Source organism: Dipodomys merriami, unplaced genomic scaffold (assembly GCF_024711535.1).
Source record: "Dipodomys merriami isolate MVZ:Mamm:240054 unplaced genomic scaffold, mDipMer1.0.p SCAF_11, whole genome shotgun sequence".
NCBI lineage: Eukaryota > Metazoa > Chordata > Mammalia > Rodentia > Heteromyidae > Dipodomys > Dipodomys merriami.
Genome location: NW_027202382.1, coordinates 42,482,824 through 42,500,725, shown reverse-complemented (window position 1 = coordinate 42,500,725; position 17,902 = coordinate 42,482,824). Strand labels below are relative to the sequence as shown.

The following is a 17,902-nucleotide window of genomic DNA, read 5'->3' as shown; positions in this document are numbered from 1 at the left end:
CGTGAGCCACCTGCACCCGGCTAACATTTTTTTTTTTTAAGTTTACTATAATTACAGAGTGAGTGTGCCTTGTTGCATTTCTATCCACGTATAATATATTCTAATTGGTCTCTCCCCCATCACCTTCCTCCTGTTCCCAAACAGTTTCGACAGGTTTCCTAGTTCTAGTCTCATGGCTGCAAACCATCTGTCCATCCTTGTTTAGAATGTATTTTAAATTATTCTGTTTGATTTAGTTTTGGCTTTGAGCTGGCATCTTACTATTTTGTCCTGGCTAGCCTTACCTTCGGGGCTGAAGCCGCCTGCTGCCTGAGAAGCCCTGACTGCGGGCTGAGGCACCCCGCTGGCTACCCATTATTTTTTTTTCTAAGAAATTTCCCTTTATAAGGACACCCACTGGAGGGGGGGTGGGGTTTGGGGGTAGATTTGGGCCTCAACTTAATCCCCTCAACTGAATTTATCTCTCCAGCAGCCTCTTTACAGATCTGGCACTGAGGATTTCTACCTAGGCTTGCACTGAGATGTTAACCAAGGGAGGGGAAGGGGGCGCTCATCAAATTCTGGTGCTTAATGGAAGGATTGAGGCCCCCAGAGTCTGAGGCTCTGATCCTGCAGAAAAGGCCTTCCTCCTACTGCACCCCACCCTTGGCCTCACCTTCCTGCAGACCAGGCACGCATGCCCGACAAGCTGGGCTAGGTTAGAATGTAGATTCTTGGATTCTTGGATCTGGGAGAGGCCCTAGGTGGTACTACTGGGTCTGCCCTTCTGAGGGCCAGGCTGGAGTTCTCCAAGGCCCAGCTGGGCAGTGCTGGCCCACAGCAGCCAGGATAGGTCAGCCCAGTGCTCCCTCCAGGGGAGGGCGCTAGGTTGCACCCAGCTCCTGTCCTGACTTAACCATGAACCTTATGGCTGGCTGGCTGTGGGAGAGGAAGGCGTCCCCTCCCCCTCCCCCAAGCCGGAAAGGGGTTTTTTCTTAGTGGGGTGACTCAGCCTGTAGTCACTGCAGTGGGTGCTGGGGGTTCTGATGCTTAGGTTGGTGTTTTCCTCTTCCTGGGCTCTGGGGATGCCGTGGTGAGAGGCACATGGCCAGGCTGGGCGGTGCTAACCATGTTCTTCCCACACCCCACACCCGACACCCAGTCAGATGGTGCAACTTCCTGCTCCTGGAGTCCAGGTCCTGTCACCCTCCATCATAGGCCACAACACCACCAATAACAACATGGAAATAGCTTCTCGCTTGCTTGCTTGCTTGCTTGCTTTTTCCTTTCTTCCTTCCTTCCTTCCTTCCTTCCTTCCTTCCTTCCTTCCTTCCTTCCTTCCTTCTTTCTTCCTTTCTTTCTTTTCTTTCTTTCTTTCTCTCTCTCTTTCTTTCTTCCTTCTTTTCTCTTTTTCATTCTTTCATCATGGGTCTGCCAGGCGCTGTCTAGTTTTCTAGTGGTTAATTGGAGATAAAGAATCTCATGGAATTTCCTGGCCCAGTTGGCTTTGAACTACAATCCTCAGATCTCAGCCTTCTGAGTAGTTAGGATTACAGGTATGAGCCACCAGCACCCAGTTCTGGTTTTCTTTTTTTGACAGTACTGGAATTTGATCTCTGAACTTGAGCTTGCTAGCCAGGTACTCTACCTCTTGATCCACACTTCAAAAATAGTATCACCAACTTTTCCTTCCACTTTACAGTTTCTACACAAAATCTCAGGTCCTAGAGATCTGCTTGTAAAAAACAGTTCAGGCTGTTGCACAGAGAATCTCAGGTGACAGTTTTAGCAAGGACTTATTTTAGTAGGGAGAAATGGAAATCAGAGAGAAACATTTCCTGTTCTCCATGAGGGAAATGGCAGTTAAAGACTCAAAATGGTGGTTCCTATCTGTTGTGTTATACTTGGAGCTGGGAGAACCAGCCTGGTCTGCTCAGCCTTAGTGACTCCTCATTCTTAGGCAAGGGTTCTGGGTAGGTAGGGTGAGTGAAGCCCAACCCAAACCCAAGACACCTTCAAGACCTGCTGCAGCCTCCATACCTTTCATTCTTTCTGTCTCTACCTGTTTGTGAAGAGTTTGTAGAAGGCAGGTTTAGCTAGCTCCTCCTCGGTCTCCTGATCTTGGAACTTAATGTTAAAAAGGTGGCATGGAAGGATGCTGATCTGTGTTTTCAGTTTCCTCTCTTCTCCCCTCCCTTCCCCTTCATCACTCCCCTCCCCTTCCCTCCCCTTCCCTCCTGCTCCTCTTCCTCCTTCTCTTTATTTGAACTCGGGTCTTAGGCTTTCTCTTGGCTTTCCACTCAAGGTTGGTACTCTACCTCTTGAGCCACAACTCCACTTCTGCTTTTTGAAGGTAAGAGACTCATGAACTTTTGTATGAGCCACCGGTTTACTTCTTGGCTTTGAGTCTCTAGTCTCACCCTTTTAAAAAAATAACAAAAATGTTCTGTCTCTTCATCTATCCTGCCTTAATAACACATTTTATAATTACCAATGATAAAGACCTCCTTGTTTTTTGTGTTTTTTTGGTCTTCTTTCTGTGGCTTGGGCTAGAACCCAGGGTTTTGTGTCTATTAGACAGATATGGACCACTGAGCTAGCCCACCTGCTCCTACTCACTCACTCAATTCCTTGTAGCCTCTGAACCCAGCGCCTGTGTGAACCACAGACCAGACAGATCTGGGCCTGAAAATATCATTCAGCATCCCTGACGGCTACCCCCTCAGACCCCTGGCAGCTCACAGCTTGTCCCCACGTTGCTGTCCAGTGAGGCCAGGCCAGGCCAGGATCATTGTTCCTATCGTGCAAAAGAGGAAACTGAGGCCCCTTCTGGGTTTAATCATCTAGAACAAGGCCCAGCAAAGCACAGCCCATAGGCCAAGCTCAGCCCCCTGCTGAGCTTGCCTGCTTTGGTCAGTAAAGCATTGAAACAGAGCTGCACTGGCTTGCTTGAGTGGCCGGGACAGGAGCAGGCTGGTCTGCACAGCTGCCGTATTTGCCATCAGCCACTGTAGGCAACATTTGTCCCAGGGGAGGGGGAGGGGCAGCAGCCATAGGTATAAGAATCATCGCGGGCTGGGAAGGTGGCTCAGTGGTAGAGCGCTTGCCTTGCATGCATGAGGCCCTGGGTTCGATTCCTCAGCACCACATAAGCAAAAAGAAAAAAGCCGGAAGTGGTGCTGTGGCTCAAGTGGTAGAGCGCTAGCCTTGAGCTGAAGAGCTGAGGGACAGCGCCCAGGCCCAGAGTTCAGGCCCCACGACCAGACCCCCCCCCCAAAAAAAAAGAATCGTCGTGGGGTCCTGAGAGCTGTCCTGGGCAGCCTCTCAGGGAGGGAGGAGCGGCTTCTCCTGGTCTGCCTCTGCGGCTTGCTGCCTGATGGCGCTGGGCCGGGCCTGACCTCAGAGCCTGTCTGCTGCTTCTCAGTAGAGCAGGTTAGTGTTAGTGCCAGGACTCGGGTCTTGGAGGATATTGGTCGATCCTGGGGTCACCATGAGGCTGGGGGGTGGAGGCTGCTTACTCCTGTGTCACTGCAACCGCTAGGATGTAGGGTGCTCCCAGCATTCCTTGTGTGTGGTGAGTGGGGGTCTGATCAGGCTGGAGGCCACTGGGACATTCATTGATTCTTGGTTCCCTCCTCCTCCCCATCTCCTCCCTCTCCCTCTCCCTCCCCACCCTCTCCCCATTCCCACCTCTCCTTTTCTCCCTCCCTGGAGCAGGCATCCCTGAAGACTCCAAAGTGGAAGGCCCTGCGTTCACGGACGCCATCCGCATGTACCGCCAGTCGAAGGAGCTGTACGGCACGTGGGAGATGCTGTGCGGGAACGAGGTGCAGGTGAGACCAGGGTCTGTGTGCAGGGCCCCGAGGGTGGGCTGGGGACCAGGATGGGCTCTGACCACTGTGGGTTGGGAAGGAAACCACAGGCTCAGATCTTCCCACAGCAGGTGCCGGCTGCGGGTGTAGGTATGGACAGGGAGCTACAGCCCTGGCCATCAGAACCTCCTCACCAGTGAGGAGAAACTGATGTTCAACAGATACACACATTGGCTTGTAAAGACAAAGCAGGAGGGTCACCGTAGTTAAGGCAGCGAAGGTGGTGTGTGCAAAGGTCCTGAGGCGGGCCCTTGAGTCTGAGGAGCTTGCAGGCCCCCTCCAGCAGCTCTGCTGACATCTGGGAGATGACGTTAGAAGCCTGAGAAGAAGCAGAATCATGGGGCAGAGGGCCAGGCTCAGAGGAGGGGCTTGAGTGGCTGGGCGTGTTAGAATATAGACGGTGAACCTGCACACCCCCTGCCCTGGCTATGCCTCTTGGTCTTAGATCCTGAGCAACCTGGTGATGGAGGAGCTGGGCCCCGAGCTGAAGGCAGAGCTGAGCCCACGGCTGAAGGGAAAGGCGCAAGAGCGGCAGCGGCAGTGGATCCAGGTGTGTGCGCCAGGGACCCCCAGGGCGGGGAGGGCAGTCCACCTGGTATCCTCCCCCCTGGTGTTAACGCCCCGGCCACGGTGGCTGCAGATCTCGGATGCTGTGTACCGCATGGTGTACGAGCAGGCCAAGAACCACTTCGAGAGTGTGCTGTCCAAGCTGCAGCTGGCCCGGCCAGCCATGGAGGCCGTCATCCGCACCGACATGGACCAGATCATCACCTCCAAGGAGCACCTGGCCAGCAAGATCCGAGGTAGGGTCTGCGGGCCTCGCCTGCACGGGCACCAGCCTGCTTGGACCGGTGGCTTCGTGGGCCCAGGCGAGCTCTTTGCCCTTGCTGGGCCAGCTGTTTGTACTATGGCCTGGGAGTTACTTAGTAGGTGGCTTTTCTTTCTTTCTTTTTTCCCTGTAAACTCAGATCTTGAAGGTAGAAGCTTTTGTCTGGGAGGTTCAAACTTTCTGTCCATCCTTGGCCAACCTAGATCTGACGCTGTGTTGTCAATAGACTTCAGTTTTATTTTGTTTTGTTTTTTTGCTGGTCCTGGGGCTTGACCTCAGGACCTAGGCTCTGTCCCTGAGCCTCCACTTCTGGCTTTTTCTGTTTATGTTGTAACTGAGCAATCAAACCCAGGGCTTCATGCATGCTAGGCAAGCACTCTACCACTGAGCCACATTCCTAGCTCTAGACTTCAGTTTAATTTCCTGATACCTAACTTTTTCTTTTTCTTTTTCTTTTATTTTTTTTCTGTTTCTAGGGCTTGAACTCTTGAGCTTGGGTGCTGTCCCTAAGCCTTTTGTACTCAGGGCTGGTATTCTACCACTTGAACCACAGCTTTTTTTTGGGGGGGGGGGGGTCCGGTCGTGGGGCCTGAACTCTGGGCCTGGGCGCTGTCCCTCAGCTCTTCAGCTCAAGGCTAGCGCTCTACCACTTGAGCCACAGGGCCACTTCCAGCTTTTTTGTTTTACATATGTGGTGCTGAGGAATTGAACCCAGGGCCTCATGCATGCAAGGCAAGCACTCTACCACTGAGCCACCTTCCCAGCCCATTGAACCACAGCTTTATTTCTGGCTTTTGGTGGATAGTTGGAGATAAGAATCTCACAGACTTTCCTGCCTGGACTACCTTTGAACCCTGATCCTCAGCTCTCAGCCTCTTGAATAGCTAGGATTACAGGCATGAGCCACTGATGCCCACTCTGTGGGTGTTCTTGACTAGGTCTATTCCTTGAGAGATGGATGGAGTCCCTACAACTGATGTTTACTTTGTGAACAAACATTACATGAGTAGGGTTAAAGTGGACACCAAACACTGCCCCCGCGCCCCCTCTTCTCCCTCCCCCTTAGCATAAAGATGCCTAGATCAGAATGTTCTGGGGAGCCAGCAAAGCCTTTTACATGGTGACACAGAGCCAGGCATGCTTTGGACAACATTCCAGAGCAGGGGCTCAATTTTTTTTGGTAGTCATGGGGCTTGAACGCAGGGCCTGGGCGCTATCCCTGAGGTTTTTGCTTAAGGCCAGTTCCACCACTTGGAGCCACAACTCCACTTCCAGTTTTCAGGTGGTTCATTGGAGATAAGAGTCCTCATGGCTGGGGCTGGGAAGGTGGCTCAGTGGTAGAGTGCTTGCCTAGCATGCATGGAGCCCTGGGTTCCATTCCTCAGCACCACATACACAGAAAAAGCCAGAAGTGGTGCTGTGGCTCAAATGGTAGAGTGCTAGCCTTGAGCAAAAGAAGCTCAGGGACAATGCCCAGGCCCTGAGTTCAAACTCCAGGACTTGCAAAAAAAAAAAAAAATCTCACAGCCTTTCCTGCCTGGCTGCCTTCAAACCGTGATCTTCAGATCTCAGCCTTCTAAGTAGCTATGACTATAGGCGTGAGCCACCAACACCCAGCTAGGGGCTGGGTTTTTTTTTTTTTTAAGCAAAGAGTTCCTTAAATTTATTTATTAAGATTTTTTTTTTTGGTCATGGGGTTTGAACTCTGGCTCTGGGCGCTGTCCCTCAGCTCTTCAGCTCAAGGCTAGCGCTCTACCACCTGAGCCACAGCGCACTCCAGTTTTCTGAGTGGTTTATTGGAGATAAGAATTCCATGGACTTTCCTTCCCAGGCTGGCTTTGAACACTGATGCTCAGATCTCAGCCTCTTGAGTAGCTAGGATTACAGGCGTGAGCCACTGACACCCAGCTTATTAAGATATTTTTGTCTGGGCTGGGAAGGTGGCTCAGTGGTAGAATACTTGCCTCGCATGCATGAAGCCCTGGGTTCGATTCCTCAGCACCACATAATCAGAAAAAGCCATAGTGGTGCTATGGCTCAAGTGGTAGAGCATTAGTCTTGAGCTGAAGAGCTGAGGGACAGCGCCGAGGCCCAGAGTTCAGGCCCCATGACCGACAAAAAAAAAAAAAAAAAGATACTTTTATCTGTTTTCAGGGGATACGTACTAGGACTCAACTCAGGACATTATGCTTGGTAGGCAGGGGCTCCACTCTGAGCCTCCAGCCTCTTTTGTATCAGTAATGTGAAGTACCAGCTGGCTTCCTGTCTGGAAGTGCCTCTGAACGGCAGTCCACAGCCTTTTGCCTTCCCCTGGCAGCTAGGATGACAGGCTCACAGCGCCACACCCAGCTTCCAGCTGTGGTTGAGGAGAGGACTCCCGTGCATGCCAGGTGCTGGGTTGGAATCTTGATCCTCCTGTTCTTAAGCCTCTCAAGGAGTATTTCAGATGTGAGCCACTGAAGCCTGTACTTGTTTTGTTTGGTATTTAAATGAACGAGCTAGGTCCCCAAAGATGAAGATTTTCTCTGCTTTTAGCTAAGCCGAGCATGGCTGACGCCTTTGGACCCACAGTGTCAAGTATGTCAGTTCCCCAGTCAGGATGAGCCGGTAGTTTTACTGCATGGAGCTCTGGCTTGGCGGGAAATGTCTGTCGCCAGTGCCACCCACTTGGCAGATGCCTCTGCTGACCTGGCTCCCTCTGGGCACAGCCTTTATCCTCCCGAAGGCCGAGGTGTGCGTGCGGAACCACGTTCAGCCCTACATCCCATCCATCCTGGAGGCCCTGATGGCGCCCACCAGCCAGGGCTTCGCTGAGGTTCGCGACGTCTTCTTCAAGGAGGTCACGGACATGAACCTGAATGTCATCAACGAGGGCGGCATCGACAAACTGGGCGAGGTAAGGCCTGGGTGGGTGTCAGTCTCCCACACGCGCCCAGGGCATTGGCTGTGCGGCTTGGCATGGGCGGGGCTGCCCTGCTCTGGCGGTGCCTACACACAGGCACCAGGGGCACAGACCCAACACAAAGCCCTCCCCAGCCCTAGTTGGGACTAGCAGTTAGAGAGTGCCATGACCTTCTGCCGTCAGCCCTTATAACTAAAGCAAGAGGATTGCTAAAATATAAAGAATTCAGCCAGGTACAGTGGCTTGTGCCTTTAATCCCAGCTACATGGAAGCTGGCATTTAGGAGAATCAAGGTTCAAGGCCAGCCCTGGCAAAAAGTTAGTGAGACCCTATCTCAACAGACAAATCCAGGGCACTGTGCTGTGTACGTGTCATTCTAGCTACTGGGAGGCATAGATGGGAGGATCATGGTCTTAAGGTCTGGAGAAAATTTGCTTTATTCAAAAATAAAGCAAAAACAATAGATTAGTGGACCCGAAACATGTGGTACCTATACACAATGGAATTTTATACAGCCATTAGAAAGAATAAAATGCTGTCGTTGGCAGAGAAATGGATAGAACTAGAACAAATCATGTTAAGTGAGGTAAGCCAAGCTCAGAGAGACAAAGAATTCATGTTCTCATGTGCAGAAATGAGATCTAAAATACACTGGATATTTATACCCAGTGAGACCAAAAGAGGACACTTTTAGGAGAGAAACACGAAGGTGCAATGCCTAAGAGCCTCTTCATATTTATATAAAAATGTACATATCAAAATGAACGCCAAGATATAGAAACAAGAGACCTCTGTTCTTTTTTAAATTTTTTTTCTTAATTTTTAGGGTTTTTTTCTTTTTAGTTTTTTTAATGATTCTGTCTTTTCCTTATGTATGGTATATTCAAGTGTCTTTCTTTCTTTCTTTCTTTCTTTCTTTCTTTCTTTCTTTCTTTCTTTCTTTCTTTCTTTCTTTCTTTCTTTCTTTCTTTCTTTCTTTCTTTCTTTCTTTCTTTCTTTCTTTTCTTTCTTGTCGGTTGTGGGGCTTGAACTCTGGGTCTGGGCACCGTCCCTGAGCTCTTCAGCTCAAGGTGAGTGCTCTGCCACTTTGAGCCTCAGCTCCACTTCCAGTTTTTCTGGTGGTTAATTGGAGATAAGAGTCTCATGGACAGGGCTGGGAAGGTGGCTCAGTGGTAGAGCGCTTGCCTTGCACGCATGAGGCCCTGGGTTCGATTCCTCAGCACCACATAAGCAAAAAGAAAAAAGCCAGAAGTGGCGCTGTAGCTCAAGTGGTAGAGCGCTAGCCTTGAGCTGAAGAGCTGAGGGACAGGGCCCAGAGTTCAGGCCCCACGACTGGACCCCCCCCCCCCAACAAAAAACGAGTCTCCTGAACTTTCCTGCCTGGGCTGGCTTTGAACAGTGATCCTCAGATCCCAGCCTCCTGAGTAGCCAGGATTATAGGCATGAGCCACCGTGCCCTGCTTCAAGTGTGTTTCTTGGGAAAGCTTGGGAGGATGGTACAGAACTCAAGGGAAAAAGTTTGAAAAAGTGCAGCAGTGGAGCTCACTGGATACGGATAAAAGTAAAGTACAACTCGTGGGTGGAGAGGGGAGGGAGGGACCAGGAGAGAGTGAGGGAGCTAGAGACATTGTATAAAAGGAAATGTACTCATTATCTGACTCATATAACTGTAATCCCTCTGTACATCACCATTATAATAACAATAAAGTATATTAATAATAAAAAAAGAAGCAGGAGCCAGGGGCTGGTGGCTCACACCTGTAATCCTACTCAGGAGTCTGAGATCTGAGGATCATGGTTCAAAGCCACCGTGGGCATGAAGGTCCAAGAGAATCCTATCTCCAATAAGCCAATTAGAAAACTGGAAGTGCGCTGTAGCTCAAGTGGTAGAGCACTACCCTTTAGCTGAAGAGCTGAGAGACAGCGTTCAGGCCAAGAGTTCAAGCTCCATGCCAGACAAAAACAAAAACAAAAAAACCACAGCCGGAGGCTGTGACTTAGTGGTAGAATGCCATCCTTGAACAGAAAAGCCATACAAACAGAGGAGGCCCTGCATTGAAGCCCCAGTACTTGCATAAAAAATAAAAGGAAAAAAGCCTAGTGCTGATGGTTCACACCTATAATCCTGCCTACTCAAAGGCTGAGTGCTGAGGAGCTGTTTCAAAGCCAGTCCAGACAAGAAAGTGTGAGATTCTTATCTCCAATTAACTACCAGAAAACTGGAAGTGGAGCGGAGACTCAAAGTGATAGAGCACTAGGCTCAGGGGGAAAAAGCTCAGGGACAATGCCCAGGCCCTGAGTTCAAGCCCCACATCTAACCAAAAAAAATTTTTTTTAATAATGAAAGGAAAAGAAAAAAGATGGCTGTGGCATGGCTTAAGTGGTAGCGCACCTGCCTAGCAAGTGCAAGGCCTTACTTCAAACCCTGACACTACCAGAAACAAATGAAAATACACTAATAAGGAGGAAGAAAGGTAAGCTTTAGGTCTGAGCAGTGTGATGAATGAGGTAGAGTCAGCCATTCCCCTACCCTACAAACATAGGAAGTCCTTCCCTTTCTTGGCCTCAGTTACTTGGTTCTCAGGGTGAATGTCCTGCTGGGGTAGCTAGCTGCATGGAACCCACACAGACAGTCAGTGCAGATATAATCTGTTTTGTATCTTTGCCGCCTCCTCTACACTGCAAATTGTGAGTTCACAGACAATAATACTCACTTTTTGTTGGTGGTGGTTGTGGGGCTTGAACTCAAGGCCTGGGTGCTGTCCCTGAGTTATTTTTCTCAAGGCTAATGCTCTACTACTTTGAGCCACAGCACCACTTCCAGTTTTCTGGTAGTTAATTGGAGCTAAGACTCTTACAGACTTTCCTGTCCCTGTTGGCTTTGAACTGTGATCCTCAGACCTCAGCCTTTGAGTAGGTAGATTACAGGTGTGAGCCAGACACCTGGCTAATAACCAGACTTTGAGAGTCAGAAAGGACTTGAAAAGTGATCTTCTTATTTGGAGGCTGAAGACACTGATACTCAGAGGGAGAGGGTACCCCAGAAGTCTTAGCCCCCCAGAATGGAAGAGAAGTGTGTCTCAGAGCCCAGGTTGGCCTGGGCAGCACTGTGCTGGCAGACCATACTCCCTTTGCCTCCAAATGCCCCTTCCTCTTGGCCTGAGCGCCCCCAGCCTGGCCATAGCCCCATCCTTAGGAGGCCAGCCTGGTGGCCGATGCAGGGGCCCTGCCCAGGTGTAGGCTGCTCGGGGGGCCCCAGCTCAGCCCCTGCCCCCTCGCTCCTGCCCCTGCAGTACATGGAGAAGCTGTCCCAGCTGGCCTTCCACCCCCTGAAGATGCAGAGCTGCTACGAGAAGATGGAGCCACTGCGGCTCGACGGGCTGCAGCAGCGCTTCGATGTGTCCAGCACGTCTGCGTTCAAGCAGCGAGCCCAGATCCACATGCGCGAGGTGAGCCCCAGGCTCTGTCCCAGCTGGCCCCGCCCCTGCTACCACCTTCCACGGGGGCCCGTCCCTGGCCTCTCCCATGCGCAGCCAGCACCCTTACACCTCCTCCCGCGTCACCTGGCTGATGCTGCTCTGCCATGTCCGGACGGCCTAGTGACCCCTTCCTGTTCTCTCAAGGCGGGCATTGGCCCTGGTGCCCAGCACCGTGCCAGGCGTGCAGCATGCACTCAGTGAACATGTGAACTAGCACCCCCTCCTGGCAGGCCTGGGGTGGGGGGCTGGCCGAGCCTCTCAGCCACCAGCAAGGCGGGGCCTTACGTGCCCCATGCTGTGCCCTGCAGCAAATGGACAACGCGGTGTACACCTTTGAGACGCTTCTGCACCAGGAGCTGGGGAAGGGGCCCACCAAGGAGGAGCTGTGCAAATCCATCCAGCGGATCCTGGAGCGAGTGCTGAAGGTGAGGGCCCCCCTGTGGGCCGGGCCCGGGTGCTGCCGTCCTGCTGTGTGCAGGGGGAGGCTCTGGCCTCCACCTTCCCACCAGGCTGGGGTGGGGGAAGGGACCACGGACCTCCGGCCCCCTAACGCTGCTCCCCAACTTCCCTTCAGAAATATGACTATGACAGCAGCTCTGTGCGTAAGAAGTTCTTCCGGGAGGCGCTGCTGCAGATCGCCATCCCCTTCCTGCTCAAGAAGCTGGCCCCCACCTGCAAGTCGGTGAGCGCCTGCGCCCCTCTGCCCCCGGGCAGGGCCCCTCTGCCCCTCTGACCGGCCGCCTCCCCCCACCCCGTCCCCAGGAGCTGCCCCGCTTCCAGGAGCTGATCTTCGAGGACTTCGCCCGGTTCCTCCTGGTGGAGAACACGTACGAGGAGGTGGTGCTGCAGACGGTCATGAAGGACATCCTGCAGGGTGAGCGGGCCTGGGCCGGGCTGAGGAGGCTCAAGGCCGCCTGGGTTCTCGGGGCGCGGCTGGGGGCGGTCAGAGGGGGGACCTGGGCTGGAGCCACCACAGCCACCTCCAGCCGTGAGGATGACACATCTGTGAAGAGGCAGGGTCCCTGCGGGCATGGGGCTGGGCCCGGGGTGCCAGGCTGAGCCTCCCGCCCGGCTGTCTTCTGCAGCTGTGAAGGAGGCCGCCGTCCAGCGCAAGCACAACCTGTACCGGGACAGCATGGTCATGCACAACAGCGACCCCAACCTGCACCTGCTGGCCGAGGGCGCCCCCATCGACTGGGGTGAGCAGTATGGCGGCGACAGTGGTGAAGACAGCGGGGGAAGCAGCGGCAGCCCCGGCCTGGGGGCCCCCGATGCAGTCACCCCCTCTGAGAAGCGCCGTCGGGCCAAGCAGGTGATGTCTGTGGTCCAGGACGAGGAAGCCGCGCTGCCCTTGCAGGCTGGCTCTGAGCCGCCGTCCCCTGCGTCCCCGGACAGTGTCACCGAGCTCCGCGGCCTCTTGGCTCAGGATCTGCGGGCTGAGAGCCCCCCGCCAGCTGGCCCCCTGCTCAACGGGGCTCCTGCCCAGGAGAGCCCCCAGCCCAGGGCCGCCCCCCAGGCCGCCTCACCGCCCGCTTCACCCCTCCGGCATCCCTCACCGGGAAAGGCTATGGACCTCGAGCCCCCCAAGCCCAGTGACCAGGAGACCGGGGAGCAGGTGACCAGCCCTGGCAGCCGCCCCCCCATCCACACCACCACCGAGGACAGCGCTGGGGTGCAGACGGAGTTCTAGTCTGGTCGCCCTGTTCCCTTGGGGACACCGCGAGGGGCTGCACCCCCGAGACATGGCGGGCTCGGCTCCCGCGAGGCCCCAGCCGGGGCAGCGTGGCAGCGGGGGTGGAGGTGGGCAGGCTGGGGTGCCCCTCTTTGCTCTTCTGCGGGCTCACCTCGAAGGCAGGGGCTGGTTTCAAGGTTTCACTTTGGGGGGGCTGGGCACAGCTGGGGAGCGCCTCCATCCTGCCCTGGCTGTCACCTCTATTCCCTTCATGATGGCTCTTGCTATCTTCTGGGGGAGCCAGAGCTTCAGTGCTTGGGGCAAAGTCCTCTCTCGCGCGCCCCCCTCCAACGTGGGGAGGAAGGGGAGAGGGAGATGAGCACCCAGGCCCTCTGTCCTGTCCTCTGCCCTATTTGTCCCCCCCAAGCCAGGAGGGTTCACCCATGGCTGAGAAGCCAAGGAGGGGGAGGGCTTGGCCGCAGGAGTGCTAGGGAGGTATTGGGGTGGGGTCTCCTAGGAGGAGGGCCAGGGGCCTGGGGATGAAATGAGGAAGGCTGGAATGTGCTGGAAGGTGTGGAGGGGCAGTGTGAGGGGAAGGGAGGAGCTGGTCTCTGGGGACCAGCGGGGCTGAGTGAGAGGAGGTGACAGAGTGAAGGTCACTTGCAATGGGGCGTGGCCTGTGGGGGACTCTCCAGTCTTGGGGTTCCCTCTGTGCCAGTGGAGGGCTTGGTGGCTTTGGCATCCTCCAAGGTACTACTCACTGCCCACAGGAAGCTGGAGGGGCTCCGGAGAGGCGGGGGGGGGGTGGCTCCCCAGGACACGGAGTGTCACCCGGACAGTTCTGAGCCTGTCTTTGTGAGTCACTTTGGTCTTGGCTGTTGTTGGCCCTTCCCTAGCTTCCAATTCCTGGGCACAGGGTTAAGTCAAGGTTACCCCAACTTGACAGGCCCCCCCCGACCACTCCTCCTACTTCCTCAGACTCTGCTCTGCTGCTGGGGATAGAAAGGAGGGCAGGGTGGAAATTGTTCCCAGTGAAGTCCAGGCTCCCCCTGGACAGGGCGCCTTCACCCCAGGACGAGGCTGGGGCTCAGGGACGCCTAGTCCCTAGCCCCCATCTGATCCAGTCTCTGATCTCTTCCATGCTCTCTAGTGCCTTGGGGTTTTGATCATCCTTCCCAGATGTGGTATTGAGAATACTATGCAAACTGTTTATGCTTCTGCTAATCAATAAATGCTTTATTTAAAGCTTGCTCTCTGTGTGGTGCTAGGGGGAGGGGCTGGGCAGGGACTGAGCCTCCAAACCTGGTGTTCTGGCTCGACCAGGCACCATGAGATTCATGGTGGAGTTCCTGTGCCATTTTACAGAGGAGGAAACAGACGAGACTTGTCCAGGCTCAGAGCTCCTGGGTTATAGGGCCAGGCTCCCTGGTGGCTGCTCAGGGCCCTGGGGTGTAGCCAGCCTTGCCAGCTCTTGAGGATCTGATTTAGGCTGGTACTGGTTGAACTCTCACTGTAGGCCGTCCTCTTTACATGGAGGACAAGGGGGGACAGGACACTGGCTGGGGTTGACACGGAGACCCCCATCCTCTGATGCTGGTGGAGTGCAGATGTCCCTTGGAGATGCTGGCACGGCCAGGCACCTGCAGGCGTTGGCTTTCCTGGTCAGTCTGTCCATGGTGGCCAAGGCCAGGGGTTCAGCCAGGACCATGCTGTTGTCTTTGGCAAGTTTCAAACTCTGAGCTCAAGCTCCTTGACTAGAATAGGGGGTGGCAAAAGACCTTGCTGCCTGAGCTCTCGTGAGACCCCCCCCCCCCCCCGCCTAAATAGTGCTCCATAAAGTCGTGAGACCTACCTCAGGCCTCAGTCTCCCCTCCTGTCCAAGCTAACCTGAGGTGGGAAAGAGTGGAGACAAGGGAAGAGGAGACAAGCTTCTCCCTAGAACGCAGGCCTGAACACTTCAGAGGGCACTGCAAGGTAGGTGGTCCCAATTAGAGAAACTGACGCCCACAAGGGCGGGGCCCTCCTGGCCACCCTGGGGCCCATCACCTTCTTGGCACTGTTCCTGAGCACTCAGCACCGCCTGGTGGCTGGCAGCTGAAGCACAGATCCTGTACTGGATGGAGGGATGGATGGAGAAACCAGCCTGAAGGCCAGCACTGAGTGCAGCAGGCCCAGCTGGCCTGCCCCTTGCCTCCAAACCACCTGTCAGAAACCACATGATGAGTGTACCTGGCTTCAGGTGCCTAAAGTTTTCTGATGATCCCCAAGGCACAACAGAGCAGGCTAAGACGGGATGCTTCCAGGAGGCTGTACTCACTGCAATTGCAGCCAGGGTCCCAGGCACTCACCCCTCCCAGCCCCAGCCCCAGCCCCAGGCCTTGGTGCACCAGCAGCTCAGAGATAAAGGGGCCACTCAGGCCCTGGCTCTCGACAGCTGTACCTTCTCCCTCTGATCAGGGTGCTGCAGCTGAGTTACCCCATACCCACTCCCAGCTCCCTGTGGACCCAAGGGTAACAGGAAAGGAGCAGCTAATGGCTTTATTGATGTTTGCTGCTTCAGGCTGAGCTGTCTGAGTGAGGTAGGGTGGAGAGCAGGTAGGACATGCTCAGGGAGCAGCAGAGGGGAACTAGGGTGCAGGCCTGTGTGGCTCCCTGTCCTAGCTGGATGACCTCCCCTGCTCAGGCCAGGGACAGCTGGGTGGGCTGCACAGATGAGGACGGAATAGAGTGCTCTGAGAGGCAGGGTGGGGGTGGGGATGGGGATGGAACCGCGGCTTGGCTCTGGTGTTCGTCTCGGAACCTCACTGATGGCACAGCCGCCTCTCCACACCCTGGCCTCTCACCAGCTGCGCTGCCCCGGCTTCCTCTCAGCGTTCCGGCTAGCAGCTACATCCCATGAGCAGCAGCGGGGAGAGGCCCAGGCCGGCCTGGTCCTATTCTGGGTGGGGTAGGGATGTGCGGACGGCAGCCTGGGCCTGCTTTGGTGCAGGCTGCGCTGAGCTCCAGCTGCGCCTGGCTGTGTGCTCAGCTGTGGTAGATCCGCAGGCACTGGGTGATCTCCTGGCGGCACAGCGGGCAGGTGCGCAGCGGCTGGCAGCACCGCTGGCAGCAGCAGACATGGCCACAGGTGAGGAAGATCATCTGGGCCTGGGGAGAGAGCAGCGGCAAGCTGAGGCTTTAGCTTAGAACGCTGGTGAGATGGGGGCTGGGCCGACTCACAGAGTGAGGGTGGCTGCCTAGAAATTGCAAGTTCAAACCCCAGTACCACCAAAGTAAGTAAAATAACCTTGTGGTGTGGCCACCATGAGCTACTCACACGTAGCAGACATGCATGAACGTGTGCCACAGACGTGAAAACCTAGCCAGTCTGTTCAGTTTTGTGCCTATAGCTCTGTGGCCATCCCCAACCTTTTTCTTTTCTTTTCCAGTGCTGGGGATGGGACCAGTCAAGTGCTCGGCCCGTGAGCTGTATCCCAGTCTCTCTTGGTAATTTTTTTGTTGTTGTTGGACAGCCCCTGAACTCCTGGTGTAGAAGGACTGCGACTTTATGGATTGAGAGCCCTGTAAGCACACTTAGGCGTGTATCCTGAGAAAATCCTCAAGGATGTGCTCCAAACTCTTCAAAGCTATCTGTAACATCAAGAAACTGGGAGCCGTCTCCACGGCCATGGGAAGGGGCTGGGACTCGACACCGCTGCTGGCTCTCGGCCAGCACAGCTGTTTTCTGTGTAGGATTCCGTCGGGGAGGCAAGGACGGACCTGTACTCTACACACTGCCGGGTTTGCTCTCGGCAACAACAACAACAATAATAATAAAGCGTGCTAATTCGACAGCTTTTGAAAAACTTTGGCAGGAAAAGCCAGGCTGTTGCTCTTCCATGATAGATTTCCCCTAAGTAAGATGGAGAAAAAATTTTCCTCTTATGAAGAAAAGAAAAAAAAAAAGAGCAAACAGCGTTAGCATTGCTACGTTTGGGCCACGGAGCTGATGTGACATCATGTGCTCACGTCACTAGGGAACTGCTTACAAACAAATCCATGTGTCCAGCGAGGCTGAGGAGGAAGGACTGGCTGGTCAAGGCCGCGCCCTGCAGGGTCCCGGTGCCCACTCACCTCCCGTTCCAGGCACACGACGCACTCGGAGGCCTGTCCCTCCAGCTCGGCAGGGGGCGCTGAAGGCCTCACTGACTCAGGAGGCTCCTGGGGGGCAGGGAGGGGCTCCAGGGCCCCGACGACCTCATCCTTGGTTGGCTTCAGCTCTGTGGAGTCAAAGGGACAGGCAAGCTGGGGGTCACTGGCGGATGACCTCAACCCTCAAGGCCAGCTGTGAAGTGGGAGCGAGGCCTCGGCCCTGTCATCTGTGCTGGCACACACGGCAGAGTGCTGGTAACAGGGGCTTCTAGTTCCGAAGGTGCCCAGGACCCTTCACAGCCACCCTGCAGCATGACTGACGGTCACTGTCAGGGTGAGAAATCTGAGGCTCAGAGTGGGAACATTACTTGTCAGGGCCACACAGCCTTGGGCTAGTGGAGCCCTTGGCTCCTCTGCCAGGCTGCCCCCAAGGCTGCCCCTTCCTCTCCCTCTACCCCTTTCCCAGCACAGCCCTAGTGAGCCCGCCCTGCCCTTCTGCCAGCCAGTACCTGGCTGGATCCTGGCTACGTCCAACAGGTCCCGGGCCTTCTGCAGGATCTCATGCTGCAGGCCAGCTTCTGAGACACCCATCTGTGGCAGAGAAACGGAGGGAAACTGTGGCAGCCCGGGCTGGGCGGGGCCACTCTGCCGCCTAGGCCCATGGGACCGCCCCATCCCCAGCCTCTGGTGGCCAGGGTCCTGGGGTCAGCAGGTGACAGAGCGGGACCCCAGCTGTGCGGGTGACCGGCTCAGCGCCGGGGCAGCTGGCGCTGCAGAGGTGGGACCATGCTGGTGGCGGCACAGACTGACACCCGTGCATCACACCACCCCTGGGACCTCCAATCACCATCCTTGAGGCCAGAAGAGGCTGAGGAGAGGCCACTGAGGCCATGCTGCCCAGAAGCAGCAGCACCGGAGCCACACAGCCCAGAGGCATTGTGGCCCAGCTTGCCCTACTCTGAAGAGTAAGGGGGTGATCTGATGAAAGGCCCTCAGCCCTATCCAGGGCTCAGGCACTGCCGAGGTTATGCCTGTGAC

The 17,902-nt window shown here is 55.0% G+C and overlaps 2 protein-coding genes across 5 annotated transcripts in view; one reads left to right on the top strand and one right to left on the bottom strand.

The window, feature by feature from the left end:
* Nucleotides 1-13,978, top strand: part of Niban2 (niban apoptosis regulator 2) — a 57,001-nt gene extending 43,023 nt beyond the window's left edge. For both annotated transcript variants that reach the window (XM_070014094.1, XM_070014102.1), the window contains exons 6-14: nucleotides 3,697-3,812; nucleotides 4,297-4,401; nucleotides 4,492-4,654; nucleotides 7,389-7,576; nucleotides 10,876-11,031; nucleotides 11,370-11,486; nucleotides 11,636-11,743; nucleotides 11,824-11,935; nucleotides 12,147-13,978. In XM_070014094.1, the coding sequence (XP_069870195.1) occupies nucleotides 3,697-3,812; nucleotides 4,297-4,401; nucleotides 4,492-4,654; nucleotides 7,389-7,576; nucleotides 10,876-11,031; nucleotides 11,370-11,486; nucleotides 11,636-11,743; nucleotides 11,824-11,935; nucleotides 12,147-12,751 (1,670 nt within the window). In that variant the 3' untranslated portion in view covers nucleotides 12,752-13,978. The remainder of the gene's footprint in view (nucleotides 1-3,696; nucleotides 3,813-4,296; nucleotides 4,402-4,491; nucleotides 4,655-7,388; nucleotides 7,577-10,875; nucleotides 11,032-11,369; nucleotides 11,487-11,635; nucleotides 11,744-11,823; nucleotides 11,936-12,146) is intronic.
* A 1,267-nt stretch (nucleotides 13,979-15,245) lies between these two features.
* Nucleotides 15,246-17,902, bottom strand: part of Lrsam1 (leucine rich repeat and sterile alpha motif containing 1) — a 37,235-nt gene continuing 34,578 nt past the window's right edge. For all 3 annotated transcript variants that reach the window (XM_070014058.1, XM_070014050.1, XM_070014067.1), the window contains 3 exons: nucleotides 17,374-17,455; nucleotides 16,847-16,992; nucleotides 15,246-15,880 (listed from right to left, as the gene is read on the bottom strand). In XM_070014058.1, coding sequence (XP_069870159.1) covers nucleotides 15,758-15,880; nucleotides 16,847-16,992; nucleotides 17,374-17,455 — 351 coding nt within the window. In that variant the 3' untranslated portion in view covers nucleotides 15,246-15,757. The remainder of the gene's footprint in view (nucleotides 15,881-16,846; nucleotides 16,993-17,373; nucleotides 17,456-17,902) is intronic.